We start from the raw sequence: 27,093 nt of genomic DNA on the forward strand, positions 1-27,093 counted from the left end.
CAATATCACGTTAAGCGTTTTCTCCCCCATAGAAGCCCATTATAAGGAAACAGCTTAACGTGGTTTAACTTACCTCAACAGCGACCAGGGAAGACCAAACTCCTGTCAAATTTTACTTATAATAAACACTTGCTGCTGTCAAAAGAATGAGATCTCATTCAGCATATAAAGTGAATAATAACACGTTAAGCGCCCCCCATAGAAATCCATAAGGAAACTTAACGTGGTTTAACGTATCTTAACAACGACTTTTGTCAAATTTTACTTATAATAAAGAAGTCATGAATTTGGACCAACTTTATATGTTATATACGTTAAGCCACGTTAAGTTATTTCCTTATCTACGGGGGGCGCTTAAGGTAAGTTAAACCACGTTAAGCTGTTTCCTTATAATGGGCTTCTATGGGGGAGAAAACGCTTAACGTGATATTATTCACTTTATCTGTGGAATAAGGGCTCGTTCTTTTGACAGTAGTTAATGTTTGTTACAAGTAAGGTTTGACAGAAATTTGGGGTTTCCTGGTCGTTTTTTGTACGTTAAGCCACGTTAAGCGTTTTTCACGTTAAGCGTTTTAGAACGTCCCACAGTCAATACACACACAGTTAACCAGTGTTGGGGTAACGCATTACAAGTAACGCGAGTTACATAATAATATTACTTTTCACAAGTAACTAGTAAAGTAACGCATTACTTTTTAATTGACAAGAAAATATCTGAGTTACGTTTTCAAATCAAATAAGTAACACTAGTTACTTTCCCCCCATTTATTGATTAAAAGCTCTCCTGTCCCCATGTTAAGAGAAATTGTGAGTAAGATGTTACTTTAGTTCTACAATAAATGTGAACATGCATTAATTTACCTCACTCACTTAAAAAAAGTTACAGTATTCTTCAAAATGAATAAAAACAGTGAAATTCAAACCAGTGAAATTCAAACGCAAACCTGCAATAATGAAATATGTTAAATAATACAAATGTCCTTTATGTATTTAATCTCATTTTATTAACTGATGTCTCTGCTGCCGACCTTTGATGATCCAATTCATCCATACTAATAAGCAAAACTTACTCAGAATAATCTAACATTTGTTTTCCTTTTTCTTTTTTTTTATTGCTGAAGAGTTGACATTTTTTCATCTGCGGTCCACTTTTCTCTAAGCCTGAGGCTTTTGGTGTGAAAAGGTTTTTACATTTGCCAAAAATAGAACTTTTTATATTAAAAACTAACAAGCAACTTTTACTTTAAAAAGTAACGCAAAAATAACGTAACGCATTACTTTCCATAAAAAGTAACTAATGTAATTAGTTACATTTTTAGAGAGTAACTCAATATTGTAATGCATTACTTTTAATAGTAACTTTCCCCAAAACACTGCAATGAACTGTATAGCCTTTATTTTGGACCCGCAGGAGGCCCGTCCGTAAAGATTTTGTTCTGGGGCCTGCACATTTCAGTAATGGCTCCGGGTTTAAAGAATGAAAAACGGTAAATTAATGACACCAATAACTGGATGCGATTGACATGTAATGTTTAATGTTTTTTTTTTTTTTTTTGATGAAGAACTTAGTTTAGTTTAACTGCGAGAATTAGTTTAACTGCAAAGCCTGAGATCTAATTTCTGCTGTAAGCCGTGATTCCTGTTTGACTGAAATGAATATGATCTGGTCTTATTTTTAAAGCATGGACTAAGCATATGATCATTAAAAGTGTTATCTGCTTAATGAAAATCAGGTCAAATTAAGAACTGATAGTAATTCTAACAACTGTAGTCACCAAGCGCATTCGGTCCTCTGTCCAATAAAACAAAGCAAACAAAAACATTTTGTGTCTGACAGTCAGCAAACTTCAACTGTCAGTGGGCCTGTGCTTGTGTAACAGCTTTTATTGCCTGCGACAGCTCGTAGATACCGTCTGCAACGACGGACTGATGCTGATTAAATGATTTAATGAATTGAATCTGATAGAACAAACAGTCCATGCAAACAGCATTTAAAGAAGGCATTAATTGAAAAGAAATTACAGTGCTCTATAAAAGGCATTGTTTGCCAGTGCAAGTGTTTCACTCAATAAGCTGAGTATGTACAGGAATCACTTTATTTGAAGCCATATACAGATATTAAAGCTAACAAACTATAGCTTAACCCAATTCATCTTTGCATTATTTTAATAAAAAAGATAATCTGCACCCTCTAGTGGTGGACCTGCTATGTGAAGCTTAACAAAACAACTAAGAAACTGTAGATGGTATAAATTTAGCTGTCTTTCAAACACTAAAATTACCAAATATAATTTGTTAGTGGAAAAACACAAACGCACTGCATACCACTACGCTGCTCTACTATTTATCCCCTACATCAGTTTAGTCAGCACTGCATCAAGACCAGTGTCTTAAAATCTTTGCCTTAATTGGTCCAATATTAAATGCCAAAAGAATAAGAATCTGCAAAGCAAGTCAACAGTTTCATCCATAAAAAAGAAAGTACACTTGTTAATGCCCAATGAAGTACAGTATTTACAGTTCAACAATGAAAATATTACTAATGTACAATTTAGTGTTTGCTACATTTACATAATCTCTCACAAACTCGGGCCGACGTGAAATATGTACACATCAGAGTACAATTACATCATGGATCTGTTTGAAGCTATTAAAATAATTTGCGAATAATAAAAATCTGCTATTTACAAATTCAACAAACCTTTGGCTGACCTCAGCAAATCAACACATGCCATTTAAAATATTCAAACTTTTTTTCTGGACTGCTGTGATCTTCCGTTCTCATGCATAAGAGCGATTCGCTTTTGTTTCGAGCAGGCTTTATTTTCCTCTGTTAACCGGGTCTCCGATAAGTTCTGGACATTTCTCTTCCCCCTTTGCGATTCTGTCGCACTTGTGCAGCAGGTCGTAGTTTATTTTGTCTGTAATGATGCTGTCCTGCTTGTACTGAGGATGTTTGGCAACAAACTCCCTCATCCACTTTGCCATGGTCATCAGCTCACCTGAGAACAACACAGTAGTGAGAACATTAGAAGAAATAAAAAAAATAGCACAGTCCAATAGTGATTGAACCAGTCTGTCTACAGTATAGCAGTTGTTAACAGAGGAGAAAAATAAACTATTAAAGAATATAATTTCATAACAACATGTGTAACATGTTTGCATGTGTATTATAATTATCCAGGGAAATTAAATGAAACTAAAATACAGGGTTTAAAAAAAAAAAAAAAAAAAAAAAAAAAAAACTTGACTGAAACACAATTCCACAGACATACGTGTCACACACCCAGTTTAAGACCTTTTTTTTTTTTTTCTCATATAATTGGAACGATTTTCCTCCTAATTGAAAAATTTTAGGACCATCTTCTGATCAATAATCAAAAATACTGATACAAAAATTTGCCTTCCTAATATGAGGTGATATTTATCTCCTTAAAGTGAGGGGCGTTTTCTTTTTACCTTTGTAATAGCATTTTTCAAATTTTATTATAAGTATGTCATCATCTATGTCAAATTCTAAAATGTATATTAAAAAACAAAAGTGATTTATACGCTTTTTAAAATATCTAACTAAAACAATATAATAAGCAGAATAAGACAAATTAGTTACTAATCATATGAAATTAGTATCAATAAAAAAATTATTTGTACTACAGAGGTGGAACACAAAGTGACTTTTAGGTGCATTTTCATGAGGCTCAGAGGTGGCATTAGTGAAAACTAATTTATTCATGTTGAGATTACTGTTTTAAATATACATTTTTGTATATATATATATAAATATTAAATTAATTAAATAACTGAAATTATTGTTAAAAAGAACTAAATCCGCCAGCAGGTGCAATAAGTATCACTAATTATGAATCACTGACTCACTAGATTCTCAGAAATGCACTTTCATTTATGAATGCAACACCGCTGTGTTTGCTTTTAGAGATGCGCAGTGGCTGAGCTGTTACTTTATTTGGAACTATTTTCGTTGATGAGAGTAAAATCAGGCAGTAGTGTTATAGTCAGACAACGTAAGTCACTTAATATTTACTTCTTGTTTATTAAACTGGTGTATTATATCAATGTTGTATTTGCAAACACCCTTAACAATTATTCAAAGCTATTACTCTCCTTTTACTTTAAAAAAGCATTTGCAAATGACACATTCCAATGAGTGTTATACGCCAACACCCATGAAACAATTCAAGTTCTGCTGTTTTTTTTTTTTTTTTTTTTGCTAATGGAGCGTTCCTTAGAACTTCCGCATAATGGTAAGCCACCTCATAAACGTTCACTGAAGCTCGTTTTATATGCTATATATAGGTGGACAGTCTTGAGACTCCTCTATTGGCCTGGTGTGTCTGGCCTTAAACAACAGAAACACAGCACTGCTGCAGAAATAAAACTAAAACCATTTGCATACCAGAAGCACGCTTCTTAATGAGTTTCAGGTAGTTGAGAATAGTGCACCGCGTGTCGACATCCACCTCCATGTTCTCAAGATAGCAGTTCAACATTGGTATTAAGCCGTGAAATACCCCTTCCTAAAAAGAAAGAAAGAAAAGAACTAACACTATCACTCACCACCACAAAATAAAATGGCAAGATCTAAGTATCATTAACCCAGTAAGCTTATTATTGAAGCATGGGATGTAAAGTTAAAAGAAACACACACCTTCCCATTGATGATGGTGTCAATACTCATCAGTGTGAACTCTTCACCGTCATTAGCTTCACTCTCCACTCCGTTCTGAGCTGTGGAGGGCGGATCTAACACTGGGTTGCAGCCTGAAATTTTAAAAGCATAAAATATATTATAATATTTTATTATTTTAAAATATATTTTAGTTGTGCCTTCATACAAATGTATCACAGCTCATTGTTGATATCAACGATAATGACCTCAATTTATCTCAAATGTCAACTAACCTTTAAAGACGTCCTTCCGAAAATAAAACATTCCTTCCTGCACTGCATTTCGCTTCTGGGCTACTTTCATGTTTTCATCAACCTAAGCCAAAATAAAGTTGCATGCAGTGCTTTAACAAGCAGGAACACAAATGTCATGAATGCACATGTACAATTCTTGGTTAAGGATGCTCAGTTTTTTGCCATTTATTTTCTTCCCGTTTTTCAGCCGTGTAACGAAGAGTTAAAATGCTGTGCGTCAAAACACACACAAAGAGAAACCAACCTTTGACAATGGAATGAGGAAATCCAACTTATAGGACAAGATGACACGGGTGAGGAGAACGATAAATACGACGTAAGCTGAGTTTTCAAAATCTGTCAGTTGAACCTGTTAAAAAGAAAAACAAACACAGATGATGATCAGATATGAAGAAACATGAAGCACAAGTCAAATGACTGCATATATGAAAATCAAATCAAACTTGTCCAAAAGTTATATATTATATTATATTATATAGTGTGTAGGGGTGGGAAACTTCAGGTACTTCACGATCCGATTCCAAAACAATTCTTGATCTACATTTTTCCTCCAATTAATTCTTCTGCTGTGCAAATACATCTTTACAAATGCAGTTTCTATGCTTTTTGTTTATAGTTGTAATCTCTGTATGTCAGTACTGCCATCTTAAAAGTAGGGCTGTGAATCTTCACTGGTTTCACGATTTATGATTATGATTTCCATTATCAACTACATATCACCATGCGTCACATTCTCAGTTTTCAATATTACTGCACATGGCTACATTTTCATATACATTTTATATCAAATGTATTTTGAGCAAAATATACTTTATTTTTTATTATATGAGCAGGCTACTTTATAAAAGTAAAAGCATTCTTTAAGTATCCGAAAGTTTGCAGACAATAGTTATTGTTTTTCCTTTTTTCCTTAGCATTTTTGGCGTTTGATTATTACTGATGAGATCAGACAGTGGCAGCTTTAACCCTCTGGGCCTCCTCATTTAGGGGTCACACTTGGCTCCCTCGCGGTCAAAAGTGACCGAAGCCTTAAAAAGTAACTTTTTTTTTTTCTTAAGGAAAATCAATTAAATACATTTCTGTTCAATAATATTTTGTGATTATTATTTAGAATTTTGAGCATTTATGAATCTATGCAATATTTAGACAGTTTTAATGAACAATTTTTTCCCACTAGAATTATATTTTATATTATATTTTTTAATTTAATTATGTATTTATTATTTTTCAATAAATACAACATTTCACATTAAAATAGAGTAAAAGCATTTCAAATCCATTTTTTAAGTGAAAAGTCCTTGCTTGCTGAACACTTCTTTTCAGCACAGTGGCTGATTTGTAGCTTGTACTACCAAAAGATTCTCTGAATTATCGCATTTTTTCATATTTCCCATTCATTTCCTATGTCGGTCATTTTTGACCGCGAAGGAGCCAAGTGTGACTATTTTTCTTTTGACCCTTTAACATATCCGAATCATGTCACTGATTTTTTTTGTGTACTCACATAGCTAATGCAACGAAAGTCACCAAGTGTCATCTCATTCTGATGAAGCTACGATTTTTAAAAATTCAAAACATAAAATTTTTCGGTAAAAAATGACCGAAGAGGCCCAGAGGGATTCGAACTAATGCATAGATCTATTTCGATATATCAGATGTTTTGTCCTGCTCTGAAAACATAACTGTGTGTACATCAATTTTGTATAAAAGCATTTGCAAATGCAAGTGCATTTAACCGCAGCTGCAATCAAGCTTTAGGACGAACAAACACAAAGCGCATGTGAAAGTCTGTCAGTCCGTGAGTTTTTTGCATCTAATAGTACTGCATTCCAAATGGCATAAATAAAAGCGTATCTAAAGTAAAACACAGCGAGTGGAAGCACACAGTGTCAAGCAATGTGCATGTGTCTCACAGTCCAAATTCTGTGCAATGAAGCCCGCCGAGTCTCTAGCGCGCACACGTGCCACATGCGGGGGAAAAAAACAAGTTCGGAATCGATTCAGAAATTGTTGAGGAGAGATTCGTCATGCATCGGAGAATTGATTTTTTTTCCCCCACCCCTAAAAGTGTGTGTGTGTATTCTGTCAGTAGAGAATTATTAGTTTTGCAGGTTGTTCTTAAATAAACTGTAGGTGGCCGAGAACTGTCGTTTGCTTTGCTAAGCACACAGCCAGTCAAGCCACGTCTGCTTGCATCATTTGGCACACAGACAGCTGTTTGTTTAATACCTCCATTGGACGGAACTCGACTCTCCATCCGATTTCAGAGTTTGGAGGAGGGGGCTTGAACCTCATTGTCTGCCAGTTGGTTGACTGAATGTTCTGCAACATGCAAAATAAACTAGGGTTCATTTTCACATGGAGTTTGAACAAAAATCCTTGGCATTTCTTTTTTGTTGCTGCTGAACGATTTTTAATTAGCTAGAACAATAAAATAAAAAATTTACTTTACCTCAAAGTGGTCCGATTCGTTCTCATCATCCAAATGAATCTTCTCCTGGAAGAGCGACAGCGGGTCGCGGATGAAGAGATGTGCGATGTGCTGTGCCAGCAGTTTGTCAATGCCTGCAACAATGCAATACAGCGCACTTGAAAATACTGCAAACAGAGCCGACAAGCGCATTGACTGCAGCGGCCTGCTTCAATGATTTTCACACCCAGTCTACACCGGATGCGAGTGCTGTGTCGCATCAAAAGCAAACAGAACCCATTATGAGCGACGTTGCTGTCTACAGTGACGAGAACTGAGGAATGATCAAGACTTAACATTTGAGGTGATCTGTTTGAACCGTTGGTTTTGACATGTCAGCCTCGAGCCTCTGTAGACAGGGTGTCAATGCGAGTTTCTTTACCTGCATCTAGGAGCTGTTTGTTGATATCTTCATCTATGGTCAGCTCAATGTCATTGTATTTGTCACCACAGCAGGAGAGGTAGCTGTCAATCGAATCGTACCGTGATTTATGGATCCTGAATTTGTTGTTCTTCAATGGCTACAGAGACACACAAACACCACAAGATCATTTATTTTTAACAATGTCTACGAAAAACAGAAACACACAAGCCTTTGCAGTTGACATGATGTGACAAATGCCATGCAGTATGACATGCCCAACTTCTAAAACTAGTGATAACCAAACATTAGCACAGAGGTTCTCAACTCTGGCCCTCGAGGTCCACTTTCCTGCAGAGTTTACCTCCAACCTTGATCAAACTCACCTGCCTGTAACTTTCTAGTAATGATGAAGAGCTTGATTAGCTTGTTCAGGTGTGTTTGATTAGGGTTGGAGCTAAACTCTGCAGGAAAATGCACCTCGAGGGCCAGAGATGAGAACTCCTGCATTAGCAGATTAATCAGCTCAGCAGATATATTGGTCTAAAAGTAATGGCCTTGGGTGATAATTCTTGACATCAGTATTCAGATCTACCCACAGCCTTATTAACTAATATACACACAGATTTTATTGTCATTTGACAGTAAACATTTGTACTTAAACATTGTCCTCATCTAAAAACAACAACAACTTAAAGATGAGAATATTTATTCACAAACTGTGTTGGGCAAAATCAAATTGGTATCAGACGATGTCTGCAGGGAAACATTGTGATGGACAATGAATCTCAAAAGTCAAAGGGTTCACCCAAAAATGAAAATTAGCCTATTATTTACTCACCCTCCAGGCATCCTAGGTTTGTATGACTTTCTTTCAGACAAATCCAATCAGAGTTATATTAAAAATTGTTCTGGCTCTACCAAGCATTATCATGGCAACAGGTGGGTATTTCTCTACAACAGTGTAAACAAGTCCAATAAAGTGCATATATCCATAATAAAAAGTGTCTTACGTGGTTCCAGGGGAGTGAATAAAGGCCTCCTGTAGCGAATCGATGCATTTTTATAAGAAAAATATCCATATTTAAAACGTAATAATCACTTTAATCCAGCTTGCATTAACAGTCGAACAGAACTGACAAACGCAGACGTGTAGCAGAGAAACAGAAACAAAACAACGGTCACAAATTAGAAGTACAAAACGAAGACTAGTAAAGTAAAATGTAGGAGGATTTCGATATTAGCCAAGAGGAGACTGGTTCTCCTTTGCTAAAGTAAGGAAACTTTGCTTTCTTTGCTCCTGTAAACAAACACTGGTTTTTGCGAGACTCACGGGTGCATGCGCAACACCAACATCCGACGTCATCTGCCTGGAGCCGCTCCGTGTGCAACTGTTAGCACAAGCTAGATTAAAGTGATTATTACGCTTTAAATATAGATATTTATTAGGGATGCACCAAAATGAAAATTCTTGGCCGAAGCTGAACAAAATTAAACACTGGGCTGAAGGCCAATTACCGAACACGGTTTTTCGTGTTTTTCCCCCATGTGTTTTGCCCATTTTTTTCACCATTGCATAAATTAAATAGCCAAAATGTGCTGTTTTGTCTTGCTTTAAAAATATATATATATATCAATTACAAAACAATTAAAAAATATTTACTTAACACTGAACATTTTTAACATTCTAGTAGACATTATAGCCTACCAACAAAACACAATTTAACTTAAAATGAATAGGTTAGTAAAATAATATTCTTTGGCCATTTTTTAAAGACCCCCTTCTTAAATCAGGCATGTGTTTTTTAATGTACAAAGACAGTTTTAAATGCTTCCACACTGCCGACATGTTTGCTACGTTAGAGCGCGCCTCTTTTTGATCGCGTCACGTCATTGTTAGGTATAATTTATTCTGCCTTTTTGCTTATTTGCTTAATTTCGGTTGCTGAATATTTGGTGCATCCCTAATATTAATCTTACAAAAATGCATCCATTCACTACAGGAGGCCTTTATTCACCCCCCGGAGCCATGTGAGGCATTTCTTATTATGGATGGATGCCCTTTATTGAACTTGTTTTGGACTGATGAAGAGAAACACCCACCACCATTATAATGCTCGGGTACGATTTAATATAATCTGATTGGATTCGACCGAAAGAATGAAGTCATACACACCTAGGATGCCTGGAGGGTGTGAGAATACTGGGCTATTTTTCATTTTTGGGTGAACTAACCCTTTAATAGTGGCTCCTGGATGCCCGCAATTTATATACAGTATAATTACCCATTTATCAACCCAACCCTATTTTTTCTTTTACATATTTAAAAGAGAAAAAAAAAAACATCAGACATTATCTAAAGTGTAGTGGTATAAAAACGTTCTCAAAAACACTAATCAGATGGGATTAGTTTTCATTTAAAATGATTAACAGAGGCTGTCTGTTACTCCATGTATGATTCACACAAGTCTGGGATGTCTTTAATCATTACTGAATTAGGAGTGTCTATTGTTTGGATGTGGGCGTTATAGAACATCATGTAGCATATAATTATACTTTTTTAAAAAAATATAATTAAGGGAGGGAATTGACGCCAAAAACACTGCATTATTTTTACTTAATAATGTGCCCCATACATTGACCAAGATACAAGAACCCAAGCTAGGTCCATTTGAAGATGAGTAAAAATATATCTTGTCTTCAAGGAAAACTATTACTATTTTACTCTAAGATAGGATCCTGTTCTCACCTCCAGACCCCTCTCCTCTCGGGTTCTGTCATCCACAGATGCAGAGATCACACCCCAACGGCAATCAATGTCCGATACGTACCCCCGATAGAACGGTGAGGCAGCGCTGAGAGCCATCTGCACAAACATAAACAACAATACTAAGAACATTTGCCTGCATTTCTGGAAACATCTAAAAGCAAAAGGTTGTACAACTGTGAACCACACAGGAATGTGAAAAGAGGACGATGGGTTATATATTACTTCATGTGTGGTAAAGCTGGTCAATTTTCAACTAAGGTCTTAGAATTGCTTAGACATTTCTCTTAGTTTGGGATTTTAAAATCTAATTTAATTCTTATTTTGTCAATTCGATTTTCTTGTATGCGGTAGTGTACCACACATCTCCCTCTTACAGGCAGTCACATCATGCATGAAAGTTTGCTGCATGCCTGCATCAATCATCGGCCCACATTTATATACAATTTATTTAACAGTATAAACATACAGTGATTAATTAGGGGTTCGAGCATGTAATGCTGAAACCCTATTGTAGTTGGATTTTTTTTATTATTATTTTTCTCTGGTAAAACTGATCGTGTAGCCCAAACCGTAAGGCCTAGAGAGCTAAAACTTGGTCAGATCATAGTAGTATTGCTCGCTACTCAGATCCAAAGGCTCCCACCAATCGGCCTAAGGGTGGTGCTACAGTGCAAAAAACTAAAATTTTAGACATTTTTGGCCATAGCTCCTACACCGTTTGTTGTAGACTCAAAAACTTTGCACTGTTGCATTCCTTGGGTCAGCACGAACAAAAGTGGAGTCCGAATTTTTTTTTAGGTTTTTCGCCTGATCGGAACCAAACCAATGCAGACATATTCTCTGGAAACTGAATATCAATAATTATCAAAAAAAAAGTTGAAATTTCGACTTACGGTCGAATAGGCACGCCAAAACGTTCTATGTTAATGTTAGCCAATTGCTACATTTAGCTATAACTCTTGAACAAAATGAGATATCTTCACCAAACTCGGTACACATGTGTACAAGCTCAATCTTTGGTCAAACAAAAAAAAAAAAAAAAAAAAATTGAGCAGCTCTGCCAACACTATAAGACGGAAAAAAAACATAAACGCCTATAAATGTGCAACCGTTGGTCCGATCATCTTGAAAATTGGTATGCAGTGTCTTGGTCCAAAGTGGCACAAGCGTTTGTGAGGATATTGGCGTATGAAGTTTAAACACCTATTTGACAGGGTTAACGGAGGTCGATTGGAACAAAACTTGGTGGGCATGTTCGACTCATGGACCTAAATGTCTGTAAGAATTTTGAAAGAAATCAGCCACTAGTTATCGCTAACTAGTTTATGGTTCTGTAATCACATGGTGTTTCACATATTTACACAATGGCCACATATACCCAAAAGCCTACAGAACCTAAACAAAAACTCAAAACTTTATGAATTTTTCACAAAAATTGGTGAAAACATGCACCAGATGACTCTTAACAAGTGTGCAAAGTTTCATGAAGATCGGACCATAGGTGGCGCTATAACAGTTAAAAAGGTGTCAGAGCTGATATTTCTATTGTAAAAGAACTAAAATTGCAATAAAACATCCATATATTCACATATACACTATATTTTCATATTATATGATAGATCTCCTCATTCTGAACAACTCTGCCTCTAGGACCACTGTTGTCAATCAAACTGTTCTTTTAATATTTGAGATTATTTAAAAAACATAATTTAGTGAACTAGTCCTAGGTTTAAACTCAAACTCATCATATTGACTCAAATCATATTCTCCATCATGGATGTGTTCTGATGTCAGCCATTTATTTCATGTTGGCCTACATCCTAACAGCATAGAAGCCATAAAGGCCTTAAATGCTCAAACCCTGATAATTAATTAAATAATAACAGCTATATTTATCACTTGTTCTGAGAGGTAAAGTTTTCCTCTTTTTTTTTTTAGACCCTTTTTACATGGGTCTTGTAACAACTCCTCTAACTCGTGTTCTCTTACCACTATGGGACAGAAAGTGGCCAGTTGGTCGTAAAGGTAGCGCGCCTCACTGATGCTGCAAGCCTGGAAGGTCACCTGCAATGGCAGAGGTGGACAACATCGATCCAATGTCAACCACTTGTCTCAAATATCCTCAAAGCAAATCAGTAAGAGGCAACAATGATCAGGTTTCTGGGAGTAAAAAGCATTTTACCTGCAGGCAACAGTTTCCCATGCCAAAGCCCATGGCATCCATGTAGATGTGATCAGGCAGAGCTCCCCGGGCAGCTTCTCCATCATCCTCTGGGAATGCCTCCACAAAAGGAGATGGGGTGTTTTTATCTGGAAAAACTGTTAATGACATGGCAGTCATAAAAGAAGATATTAAAAACACAGCACAATTCATGCAGAAAAACAATAAACGCATCTTAATTTTGTTATTAATAATCACCTGTTAAAACAAAACAAACCTGACATTTTTCAGAATGTGCTACCAAGCAATAAAAACATCTTGCTGCATGGTAAACAGCTGCATTCTCCATGTCATTTAATTTTACTTTTAAGACATATCACTGGGCAGCACCACTCACTGTCAAATGTTATTAGTCCAAAATTCTGTTCTACAGGAACTGAAATCTGTCAAAGCTTCTCATGTTATTAAACAAGAAAACACCAGAATCAAATACAGAAACTTGACTGTGGAAACAGTTCAGATTCTGCTGTAAAGCAGCTCCAAAAGACAAGAGTGTCATTATTCAGCTCAAGTCAGTTCAATGTTTGAACAGATAGGGCTGTCCGATGAATCATATTTTAATAGTGATCACAATCTCTGCTTATCTTGATACAAAAAGCATAATGGTTTGCAATGTTTACCTACTGGTTAATTACCCTGAAAATGTTTCATTTTACTTTACCATTTTCATTATCTTGGATTGATAAACCTCCACAACCTTTAATGGCTGTGGCTGCAGAGCTTTTTTCAAAAAATCAATACATAAACATCATGTTCTCATTGACTGTGATTGCATCACATCACAAAACAGCTTTGTGTTTAGAGTCTCACAGTGTTGCACCTGGTTAGGAAATATGTAGAATTACTGAATTTTATGTTGGGAACATCTCTAGTGCATCCACTAGCTTCTGCTTGAATTTCTGGGTCATAATATAAACTAATTTACTCACATTAGGAGTAGATCGAATGAAACAACAAACTCTGTTTATTTTATTCCCAGAGCAAGATTGACTTTCAACTACAGAAACAGAACTCTATTACTTACAAAGAAACAAAGCAAAACACTTACTTGGTACATTTATCACTACCTTTTCTCCCCTCCGGTGGCGTATGTTTCTGGTCAGAGTGCTGTAACAAACAACAAATGAGATCTGTTAGTAATGCATTATCTGAAGGATCCATACCTTATTCAGCTACAATAACCATGCATTAAATACAGTATGTCACAAAAGTGAGTACACCCCTAACATTTCAGCAACCATTTTAGTATATCTTCTTAAGGGACAATACTATAGAAATGAAACTTGGATATTTTAGAGCAGTCAATGTGCAGCTAGTATAGCAGTATAGATTTACTGTCCCCTGAAAATTACTCAACATACAGCCATTATTGTCAAAATAGCTGGCAACAAAAGTGAGTACACCCTAAGTGAACTTGTCCAAAATGTCAATATATTGTGTTATCACCATTGTTATCTGGCACTGCCTTAATCATCCTGGGCATGGAATTGACCAGAGCTGCACAGGTTATTGCGGAGATCGTCTTCCATTCCTCACGGAGCTGCTGGATGTTAGACACATGGTGCTTCTCCACCTTCCGCTTGTGGATGCCCCACAGGTGCTTAATGTGTTCAAGTGTTCAGGTCTGGAGACATACTTGGTCACCCCATCACCTTCACCTTCAGCTTCCTCAGCAAGGCAGTTGTCATTTGGTGGTGTGTTTGGGATCGTTATCGTGTTGGAAAACTGCCGTTTGGCCTAGTTTCTGGAGGGAAGGCATCATGTTCTGCTTCAGAATGTACAGTACATAATGAAATCCATTTTTCCCTCAATGAACTGCAGCTCCCCAGAACCAGCAGCACTCTTGCAGCCCCAGACCATGATGCTACCACCACCATACTTGACTGTAGACAAGACACAATTTTCTTGGTACTCCTCACCAGGGCATCGCCACACATGCTGGACACCATCTGAGCCAAACAAGTTTATCTTCTAGTCTCATCAGACCACAGGACATGCTTCCAGTAATTCATGCTCTTGGACAGGTTGTCTTCAGCAAACTGTTTGCAGGCTTTCTTGTGAGCCAGCTTCAGATGAGGCTTCCTTCTGGGATGACGCCTATGCAAACTGACTTGTTGCAGTGTGCGGCGTATGGTCTGAGCACTGACAAGCTGACCTTCTACTTCTGCAACCTTTAAAGCAATGCTGGCAGCACTCATGCATCTGTTTTTTTTTTCTTTGATAGGACATTGGAGATAAGACAGGAAATGATTAGGAGACAGAGAGGGGGGGTGGGATCGGGAAAGGTCCACAAGGCGGGATTTAATCTCGGGACACCCAAGGCGCAACTGCACCATATGGCGGAGCACTGCCCACAAGGCTATTTGGCGCAGACGTGCATCTGTTTTTTGAAGCCAGGTTCTACACCTGACACACAGAACAAGTGCTCAACTTCGTTGATCGGCCCTTGCAAGGTCTGTTCCGACCCATCTTAGAAACCCATCTTGGAAAACCTTCTGTATGACCCTGACCACTGTAGTGTAACTCGGTTTCAGGGTGTTGCTGAACCTCTAATAGCCTTGGCCATCTTTGTGGAGAGCAACAATTCTAATTCTCAAATCTTTAGAGAGTTCTTTGCCATGAGATGCAATGTTGAACATCCAGTGGTCAGTATGAGAGAATTGTACTTAAAGCACCAAATTTTACTTTCTCTAATACAAGATACACAACTTTGTATGGTCCTGTCAAGCAGACAAAAACAAACATGAACAAGACATGTGGATTTGCATGGTTAAACAACATACTGCTGTTATCACTTGGGGTGTACTCACTTTTTTTTTGCCAGCTATTTTTAAAATAATGGCTGTCTGTTGAGTTATTTTCAGAGGACAGTAAATCTATACTGCTATACAAGCTGCACATTGACTACTCTAAAATATATCCAAGTTCAATTTTTCTAGTATTGTCCCTTGAGAAGATATACTAAAATGGTTGCTGAAATGTGAGGGTGTACTCACTTTTGTGAGAAACTGTATTTAGAAATAATAATTTGAGTGCTTAAAGGTCCCATATCGTCAAAATCAAAATTTCCTGGCTTTTTTCATGATAACTAAGGTCTAGGGGCTATCTAACTACCATATGAGTTTCAAAACAGTCAATCCACAGTAAACTGCACACAGCCTGCTTAAAGTAGCTGTTCATTTTCACGAGCCGCTGTGACTTCCGTAACGATGTGACGTCCGATCGACTCAAGTCACCGCCTTCAGTCACAAACCAACGTCCCACCCTCCTTTTGTCAAACCACCAGACAACAACGCATCCATTCCATTGAGCAACAACAACAGGAAAACAAGTTGAGAAAACCCTGTTCAGTCGATAGATGTCAAGCTACGATCATTACAGAGGCTTCAGAACAACGTTAATATAAGAGACCAGCGGCACGTCAACTTCAGCCTCTTTCACACAGCGATTCCGGTAAATACACGGATAATGTGTCCCACGATTTGTTCCGGAATTGTTTAATTTGGTTCATTCACAGTTGTTTTCCGGAATCTGTGCTTGCTTTACACACAAACCATAAAGACATGTGACGTTTGGATGTGAGATGTAATGTGACGCGTACGTTTCACTAAACTGAAACTAACCTGAACAAACTGTGCTTCAGCGCTGATAGTGAGGAGCTGGCTCTGCCTGATGATCGCTGCTTCATTCCACTTTGCACGTAACGTTATTTTTCGTTGTGAAGAGTCGCTTGATAACGTGCATCATTACTACAACACTGCCTTTAGGTTCTGGCTTTGGTTCGCACAGTTCCCGTAATTTTCCAGAATCAGCGCGCATTGTGAAAGGGGCTTTACTAAAGCAACAGTTATGTAGCCTACTGCATTCGGTGTTTGAAAAAGAAAAAACATTAATGATCATTCTGAAATATCGTGTTGAGTATCAGCTCTCTCTATTGCTCTGAGCTCGCTTACGCTTACAGCATACATGACCGTAGTTACCTGTGATTGGCCTGGTTGTGCGTCACTCAGAAAACAACAGGCCAATCAGAAGAGAGGCTCATGAATATTAATTAGATGGGCCAAAATCGACCTGTTTTTGACAGAGCTCCTAAAAAAGGAGCTGTAAAAATATATTGAGATGGATTTTGGCACTTATACCGCAAATATATATTCTTAAGGACATCAACAAATAAAATAAACCTCCAGAAATGTGTACGATATGGGACCTTTAATGAACAATGCAGAATGAATGCAGCCGTGGGGCAGCCGTGGCCTAATGGTTAGAGATTCGGACTTGTAACCCAAAGGTTGCAGGTTCGAGTCTCAGGTCCGGCAGGGATTGTAGGTGGGGGGAGTGAATGTACAGCACTCTCTCCACCCTCAATACCACGACTGAGGTGAGTCCCTTGAGCAAGGCACCGATCCCCCAACTGCTCCCCGGGCGCCGCAGCAATGGCTGCCCACTGCTCCGGGTGTGTGTTCACGGTGTGTGTGTGTTCACTACTGTGTGTGTGCACTTGGATGGGTTAAATGCAGAGCACAAATTCCTTGTATGGGTCACCATACTTGGCCTCACTCACCCCCCTTTCCTTTCCCATGAATTGCATGCTTATAGTTTGCTGAAATCCTTAACTTACTATAAATATGATTGACCATAATGGAGCCACCAATAACCCTACAGATGAACAGCACTTTGTAAAATGCTCTTGGCTACTGGTATGTGAATGATCACCGTCTGTTGAACTGGGCTCGCCATAATCCCCTTGTAATGCCTTTAAGCTCTAGCTTACGCAAACAACTTCACATTTTTCTGATGCCACTTCAAACAGTTTCAGTAGCAACGTAAAAAACTTCTAAACTCACAATGTCCCATTTCGACATGAAATCAGAGACAATTTAGTTCGATTCATGACCTGAAACTAATCTGGACAGGTCACCGCTTAACAACTGCCAGTGGCATGGGACACATGATCTCTTACCTGAATCTAGGGTGTCTGTTGATGGCCTCATCAGGGAAGAAAAGCGATTTGGACACCCCTTTTTCAACAGGTGTGGGTTTGTACTCTGGCTGAGTGAAGCCTGGGCAGCCTAACCTAGAGCACACAAAACACGGTCCCACTTTACATTAGGTGGCCTTAACTACTATGTACTTACATTTAAATTAATCATTTAGTACAATGCACTTATTGTGTACATACATGTTTTTACAATGTACTTATATTTTGTTACAAACCTACATGTAAATACATTAATTAATTTCTGTAATTAGCACTGTTGACCCATCCCTTACACCCTAACCCACCCTTAAACCTACCCATACCACCAAACCTGTCCCTAACCTTACCCATATCCCACCTTAATAGAAGCAAAAGTGTTTTGCAATGCAATATGACCACATTAAGTACATTGTACTTATTTTTTTTTTATGTAAGTACATAATAGTTAAGGCCACCTAATATAAAGTGTGACCCAAAACACAAAAGGAAATGATAACCACGCACTACAATTCAGAACTGCACACACTTGCATATTACACTGCGAACTCTACAAATGACTTAATAGCACGGAAAGGCAAATATAAGCCTGCATCTTTTAACAGGGTCATTAAAGTGTTTGGAGGTAAAGGGTGAATGTTATCTACACACATACAGCACACCTCATGCATGCATAAAAGCAAATGTTTGATCTTTTTTGTAACAATTAATGTGTATAAGATAGTTCTTATGACTGAAACAAACATCAAATTGGTCTTAGTTTAAAATCTCTGGCATACTAACTTTAACTTTAAAAGCATGATATAGTTCTAGCAAAATCGTTAATTTCACCTCTAGATCAGAATAATGCATTAGAAACTACTTTTTGCCCCAGAGCAAAGGACAAAAAAAGAAAAACTGTGCCATGACTATATCGGGGGCTGTACTTTGACTCAAGTAACAAAGTCACTTAAATAAGAACTTCTTCAGATGTAGTCCTAACACTGGTTGGTGTTGTTCACTCACTGTGTGGGTGAACAGCTACAAACGTCTCCATTTACACAGGAAAAATAAACAAACATGCCAAGCATGCCATCTAGATACTAGAAGTGGGCATTATAACCACTTACACCACTTTCAAAGTCTTTTATATTACATTATATGTAATAATACAGCAAAAACTTAGGTCCGTAAGTAATTATTATTTTGATAAAATTACAGACAGGAAGTGCAAAAATAAATAAATACATAAATACTGTATTTTAAAAGGTGAAACAATCATTAAAAATATATATATACATAAATTTGTAAAAGAGGTCTTACCTGTGTGTTATAATTATATTTATACCGTATTACAATAGTCATTTTACAGTTACTTCTGTTATCCAAATTCAATTACCTGAAGGTAAAAAAATAAATAAATAAAATAATTTTATCACACTCCCTTTTTAATACGTCTGTTTGAAGTGCATTTGCATGCCGCCGCATGCTCGATGACGTCTATAACGTTTAACGGAGACTTTCTGGCTTTCGGGATAAACCTTGTAAAACGGAGATACTTGCAGAATTTTCTAGCATGTACCTGTACAGTAGGGCTGCACGATTATGACAAAAATCATAATTACCCATTTTTCCCTTGAAATTGTAATTGCGATTATGAATTACGATTACCACAATTTATGTTTTAAATAGCTTTATGCCATTGTTTGATGCAACTGCATGCCATCACTTTAAACAAGCTGAAAATACCTCTCCTGAAAAACTTTTATTGCTTTTCTCGTTGTCAAAAATGTCAACGATACATTGGTTTGGTTTCTTTAAATAAGAAAAGTAAAAAATATGCAATATGCATAGGGATATGCTGGCAAGTTTTCACGTTGCGATTAATTGATAATGCTTTTATCACGGTATACAGTATTATCACGATATTGAAATTTATTTGCAAAAAAGCGGTGCCATAATAGAGTAAAACAGGTTTAATAACTATTTTCTTATAACAAAAATAACTGAACATTTAAATACAATAAAGCAATACACAAAAAAACATTTTAAGTTTAATAAATACTTAAGTTATTAATCTTTGTTAAAAAAAAATACAACTCTTAGTGCATGTTAGATCATTAAGTAACACAGTTATAACTTTTGATTTTAACAATTTGTTATTAAATATTGGAATTACCTAAGATTAATAAATGTTTAGAAGAATGTTTCAATGGCAGGTTATGTTACCTAATGAATTAACTAATGTAACTAATGAAGCCCTAATATAAAGTTTGACCGAACAATAAAGAATCAAAACACTTTCAAACAATATCTAGTGCATGTTGTACTCCAGATTAAAATGTAAAAATGTTTGAAAATAAATATTTGTCGAAAAGTATTTGGCGCTGTGATGAACGCTGCAGCAAATACACAAATCTGAATGGCTATTTAAATCATTTAAACACTTTTCAGAAACAGAAAGCTGTTTTGTGTACTGGGTTTTCGGGTTTTTAATGGTTGCATTATGTTTGCTGTCAGAGAATGAAAGTGCGCCTTCATCCAGATGCCTCTCACATGCTCCGCTCTTAAAATGCATTCACAATTCTGAATAATATGTTATAAATAATTATTCTCTGTATTTTGATGTGCCCACGATAACAACATAGATTCGCCTCTTAAGCACGCGGAATAACGTACCTTTTTTTTTTTGTTTTGGGTGATTACATAATCGTGGCATCTGTAACCGTGATCGCAATTAGAAATGTGACCCTGGAGCACAAAACCAGTCTTAAGTCGCTGGGGTATATTTGTAATAATAGCCAAAAATACATTGTATGGGTCAAAATTATTGATTTTTCTTTTATGCCAAAAATCATTAGGAAATTAAGTAAAGATTATGTTCCATGAAGATTTTTTGTAAAATTCCTACTATAAATATATCAAAATGTAATTTTTGATTAGTAATATGCATTGTTTAGAACTTAATTTGGACAACTTTAAAGGTGATTTTCTCAGTATTTAGATTTTTTTCCCCCTCAGATTTCAAACAGATGTATCTCGGCCAAATATTGTCCTATCCTAACAAACCATACATCAACAGAAAGCTTATCTATTGAGCTTTCATATGATGTATACAACTCAGTTTTGTAAAATTTAACCTTATGACTGGTTTTGTGGTCCAGGGTCACAAATTTGATTCATTGTGCAGCACTAATGTACAGATAAATGTACAACCCTAAAATCTAAGTTACGCACTGAAGAAGCGCACACACATCTGCCCACAGCACCTGACAGGGTAAACCACGTTCAACTACATGCTTACGTGTTTGTTTGAAGCCCTCTCGTGTTTTGGATAACTTGGGTCATTTCCTGCAGCAGCTCACTCTGTGTACTCTGCTATATTTCAGAAGTGTTTTGTCCACAGAAACGCATCATTCACTACTGTAAACTGTTACGTGACTGGCAGATGTTTTCTGTAAATTAAATACTTTATTAAAGTGCAAATGGTCACCCACTAAGACAATATCATCAGGAAGATTTGTTATTGTTATAAGAAGAATTGTTATAATCTGGTCTCTGCAAAATGTAAAACCCTGAGTCTAAATGCAAAGACACCCTTAATGGACATTTGTTTACAATGCTTACACAATTTTAGGTTGATATGGATTTATTGAATGATATTATAACTACCTGGGAAATGATGTAACTGTGAGGAGAGTCTCATTCATGTTAAGCACAGATGCGGCTTCTCTCCTCCGCTTTCCCATGTTGTCTTCTACCGTGTTAAACTCTGACATAGTCCCTCCGTACGGCTGCCCAGGGGTTCCTTCGATCATGTAGCTGCCGTACTCCGGCCTCCACAGCGTGGGGTGGCTGCAAATGTGCAAGGTTGACAATCAACTAGTGAGAAAACTCAAGAAAAAAAAAAAAAAAAGTATTGCAAGGCAAGTGATCAACATTTTATCTCTTCATCCAATGTCCACGTCAAAAGAAACTTACAAAATTGATTTTATGTCCATAGAAAGCAAATTAAATGCAAGTAAAGGGTCTACTTTCGAGGTTTTAAATTAGTTTTTGGACTATAAAATGGTTGAAATAGTGTTACATTGTCATTCAGTAATATTCAAACAACATGCTTATTCTGACTTGTACATACTAAAATATATAAAAGAATAAAAGAGCATATTACATTTTATTGTGTTTAACAATTCTTACTGACAAATGGGAAAAACCCAACTTGAAAAATTTTTTTGAATTACAACAAATTTGTATTTGGAGTGAAAGTAATTTGTCTTCAAATATGACTTAGGATAAATTGATTTGTTGTAAATATGCCTGACAAGATTGTTACACCGAATGACAATCTCATTCTGTAAATAAGGGAAACATGTACGATATTTATTTTTTGCTCAGAAAAACAAAAACAAAAATGCAATTAAATTAAACAGAAAACTTTTTAATATTTGTTTTGGAAAAACAACAACCATTTAAAGCAGTATTACTTTTTTATGCTTAAACCATTTTTCATCTTTGACCCATATACATGTGAATACTAGCATAAGCATTGATAGACAAATGAGCATGTCTTAGAGACTTTGTCAGCTTTTTTTAAACTAACGGTTTAAGCAGACAGAATATACACTGAATGAAAATCACTCAAATTTTTGTATTTTTCTTAGACTTTGGATTGTAAAGTTTGAAAGGTGCCAAAAAGCACCTTTAAATGAGGAAGTATCTGTCTGGCCAATGTATCAGTCTACTGCTGATGCAATAGTTTTAATAGATGGCATCTCAGATCATCCACGTGGTGTCAAAAATGCTGTGCTGGGACGGGGCGCTGCGCTGCGCTCTTCAGTATGTGCAGTAGAGAGGCAGTAATGAGGAATGCCACGGCTCTCTCATTTCCCACTGCATGCTGCTATTTGCCCTGAGCTTCAACAGCTATACAACATCAGTTGCATTTGGCCTTCAGATTAGTTTTGTAAAAAGGTTTAGAAGAAAAAAAAAAAAAGTAGATTACAAAAGGCCATTTCCTTCCTCCTATATCGAACTTATGCTGTCCAAGCTAACAGCTTCAATTGATTCTTATGACACAGTCGTTTAAAAATACAATAAGTACAACTACAAAAGATACGACCAATCTAGTTGAAAGATTAGACACATGCATAAAAGAGGGATTGGCTGCAAGACAATACAGCCCTGTAGGAGGTTAAAGTGTACAAAAGGGCAAACCAGCTATGTTCAGGTCACCCAGTTTTCAAATAAATCAACAATGGGTCAGAAGTTTCAAAATCCATTTCTGAATGTATTGCAAAAGACTTTTTAAACACCGTTGTAGTCATTTAAGTCATTTAAGGTTTTCAGCAACCCAGTAGCAAAACTCTGAAAACGTTAACAAAAAATGGACATGGATAAATGGATAAATTAGAGCTGGTTTTCAACCTTTTAAACCATTTCTTGTGATGCACAATAAGTCCCAACTATTTGGTTACTCACTTGGGGTTGATGTTTTCACCCCTTTCCTGAAGGGTTTCCAAAACATCCTTTCCCTTCAGAACTAGGCGGACCTTCTCATTTTTGTCATCCATTTCCACCAACATGTACTCCACCTGCAAGATGTTTCAGACACAGTCTGTCATGTTCCAAAACATTACCCACAGGTAAAAATAGTTTCTGTCAGCACTGTTGCATTCACGGAGGTATTATGCATATTATGCGTGACTGGATTTGCCTTGCAAAGCAAACAATGACAATGCACAGTATTCTTTTTACTTCAAACATTCATAACACACTCATTATGAAAGTAAAATTGCATCGAGAGACGTTTCTAGACCGATGCCATTCCATTCTTTTTGCCTTTTAAACCCACTAATGCGGAACAGGGATTTACCTAAACCAACAACATTCCAGCAGGTTTTTATCATTAATCCACTGACGTCTTGTGGCCGAACAAAGGTAATGAAATGAAAAGCCATTTCAAAAGGAGGTTTAGAAATTGACATTAGCCTGTTGATCCTAGTGAACTGCAAGTTTAGGCACAGTTGTTTGTGTAAGAACAGAGTAGAAAAAACATTTTTTTAAAGAGCAAGAGCTCACCAAGATGACTAAACACAAATCCATTCAAAAGAAATGGGATTTTGTGACTATCATCACAAAATCCGTGAACTACAACCCCTGGCGGAGGGCAGATCTTTACATGTCTGGAAAAGTTTGGACACACCCACTCAGACCTTATTACTGTGATTTTCCACATTTTAGAAAATAACCAACTCATCAAAACTATGAAATACAAATGGAAGAATGTGAAGTCAAATCACAGTATTTTTTATTTGAGCTTTCACTGATCATTGTCTCAACCAAGTTCAACATTACTGAAGGACGTCCTGTGTGGGCTGGACACTCGTTTTAGTTTGGTAAATAAATGCATGCAAGGTTTTTGAAAAATAAAATGTCAAAATTTGGTTGAAATAATGTTAAAAATATGTATGTAAAAATCCTAACTACATGCTTATTCTGACTTGTACTTTTTTTAAATAAGGGAGCATATTCAATTTTAAATGGGTAAAACAATTCTTACTGACAAATGGGCAAAATCTGGGATAGAGGTAAAAGTTTTAAAATGTAGAATTACAACTAATTAGTATTTGGGGTGAAAGTAATTCAACTTTTATTATGTCATAAATTGATGTTTGTTGTAAATATACCTGACAATATTGTCACACTGAATGACATGTTAGTGGGTGTCTTCTGTAAATTAGAGAAAAATGTACATTTATTTTTTTTACAAATCGAAGAATGTATTTAATTATTTATGATATTTATTTATTTTTTACAAATGGAAGAATGTGAAGTCAATTCACAGCATTTTTTATTTGAGCTTCCACTGATCATTGTCTCAACCAAGTTCACCCTGGGATCATCTTCAAATATCACTGAAGGAGGTCCTGTGTAGGCTGGACACTCGTTTTAGTTTGGTAAATAAATGCATGCATAAGAATAAGACAAATCGAATTTTAAAATTGCAAGCATTAGTCTTTAGATCACAAGGATTTTAGAAATCATACATGTCCAATAACGCGTGTCAAGTTGAGAGCATGCATAACACAAAGTGAGCTGAACCGGTGCACCTGCTCAAAAGCAGCATCCAAATGTGGTCCATTGCATCATTGCATGCTGCCTCTGAAGTGTAACATGCATTCATGAAAATGAAAGAGCCTCACCTCGTCTCCCCATTTGAGCACATCCTTCTGTCGATCTTTGACCTTATTGTAGATGTTGAGGAACTGAAGGATGCCGTGCTTTCTAACGTGGTCAGCATGTTTCTTGGTCTCTTCCCAGTTAAGCGGTGACCCTTGTGACAGTAAGCCCATAGCACAAACCTACGAACCCTCGCTTATTGTTATGGACTTCGACTTCAGCTTCTCCTCCACCGCGCGCACCGCGTATCTCTCTTCACGTGCTAAACTAAACGACAATTTAATGCTCGCGACCGTACACGCTAGGCCTTATATGATTCGTTTTAGACGCGGATATAATCGCTCTTTGCTTCCTTGCGGTTCCGAGTCAAGTACGGGCTACGGTTTCACGCCACCTCGACTATCACGGAATAAAGCAGTGTCGAATTGCGAGCTGCTGATATTTGATCGGAGTGCGCGAGCTATGTCAATCCCTTCCTCGCGCACAGACACTTTGCTTGTACTGAGTACACGTGACTGTGTCGAGGCGGTGACGTCATGTTATGACTCAGCAATCCTTTCCTAGTATTGTGCCGCTGTTGATGCTGTGTGGCTAAGGTAACAGCGAGCTGTAGCCTATCGCTTTGAATGTGCTTTTGTAATCATGACAATGCAAAATTTAAGATGAAGTGTTTAACTGCGAGCTTTCGTTTAGCGTTGAGTTTTTATTAAATGCGTTTTTTCCTTTTGCTTCTCTCATACGTAGGTAACTTTGAAAGTTTGACCAAACAGTGTAAATATTATTTAATTGCTTGTATTTGGGATACGCTTGAAATTAACCTCGGAAAAACAAAGGTGTCTGCCGTTGTGTTTCAGTAATGGTTAAGGTTAGGGCAACACTGAAGTCAGCAAACACAGAAATATCTTTAACATTCAAATCATATTTTATATAATAAATAATGTTATTTTACAACCATATATTTTTTTAAATAACCATTGAATAACTTAACATTTGTTGTTTTGAAAGTTTGTTTTTACAACCATTTTATAACCATTAAGTAGATTACACAGAACATCCACTTTTATTTATTTACCTTGCAAAGTAACCTTTAAATTAAAACATTGCAGTTGATTTTGTGTCACACATTTATATCTCTTTTTCTCTCTTTGAATATTAAATTAAGGACATCAATAATACAAAGGGGGGAAACGAAAATAGAGTTGTTGCTCAGTGATTCTTGGGAATTTGGATAAAACAGGTTTTAATTTTCAAAAAAAAAAGTGTTTAATTACACCATCTGAATGTATATTATTATAGACCAAGGTCTTAGCTTTTCAGCAATGTACTGGTGTCACCTCCCCATTTTGTATTTTTTTCATAAAATAGGCGTTTTACTTTTTAGCGTTTTACAACGTTTACTTTTTGCTTAAATCAAACAAAAAATGTTTTTTATTTAACAAATGTATTTTTGTATTAAAAGAGACTATTACTTTAATAACTCAGCAGCACTGACAAAATATATTGTAGGCCCCTATGCATATTTATTTAAAAAAATTAAAACTCCCTCTGACGGTGGTGACACTAATCTGACGGTGGTGACAGTGGCCTCATTACAACATAAAATTCCAAAATGTATACCACTCAAGTCAACGGCTTCTTGTTTAACAACGTTATTTAACTATTTGGTCCAACAAATAACAATCCTGAGCACTGTGATAAAATATTTTTCAAATATTTCAACATCGTCAGACAGAAAACCTGACGGTGGTGACAAAAACCTACTATTTCCCATGATATGCATTAGTTGTTCACATTAGCCATCTTGTTTCCACTCTGTTGCTAGCTACTTCAGACTAGTTTTTAAAAAGTATACATTTATGTCATAATCAAATCTAATATTATTTATACAAAAGAGACGGTGTTGACATGTTATGGTTGCCACAGTAGCAGTGTCCAAAAATATGAACAAGTTTAAGAGAAAATAGCAAATTTACAGGAGCTTGGCTGATCTTGAAGCATGCAGTAGAGCTGAAGATTTGATAATGTGGTCCTCAGGAATGCAGTTGACCTTGTAGTTGCCTGATTTTATTGCTTTTTATAAATATCTGACGGTGGTGACGCATATGTGGGACACATTTTGTGCAACCAAAAATAATTGTAAATATTATTCAAAACACAGTGTTTGTAACTTTTGATACATATTACAATGTACTCTTTC

The 27,093-nt window shown here is 36.5% G+C and overlaps 1 protein-coding gene across 1 annotated transcript; it reads right to left on the bottom strand.

Annotated features, from left to right (window-relative positions):
• Positions 1-2,078: 2,078 nt before the first annotated feature.
• On the bottom strand, positions 2,079-25,387 carry gclc (glutamate-cysteine ligase, catalytic subunit). Its single transcript, XM_073834271.1, has 16 exons — positions 24,920-25,387; positions 23,196-23,308; positions 21,390-21,572; positions 17,724-17,837; positions 13,812-13,870; positions 12,725-12,861; positions 12,532-12,606; positions 10,522-10,638; positions 7,794-7,932; positions 7,394-7,506; positions 7,171-7,263; positions 5,186-5,290; positions 4,921-5,002; positions 4,667-4,779; positions 4,415-4,535; positions 2,079-3,002 (listed from the first exon to the last, which is right to left on the bottom strand). The coding sequence occupies exons 1-16, from the start codon at positions 25,067-25,069 to the stop codon at positions 2,821-2,823; spliced, it is 1,896 nt and encodes a 631-aa protein (XP_073690372.1). The 5' UTR covers positions 25,070-25,387; the 3' UTR covers positions 2,079-2,820.
• Between the last annotated feature and the right edge of the window lie 1,706 nt (positions 25,388-27,093).

The sequence above is a fragment of the Garra rufa genome, chromosome 2 (assembly GCF_049309525.1).
Source record: "Garra rufa chromosome 2, GarRuf1.0, whole genome shotgun sequence".
Classification (NCBI taxonomy): Eukaryota; Metazoa; Chordata; class Actinopteri; order Cypriniformes; family Cyprinidae; genus Garra; species Garra rufa.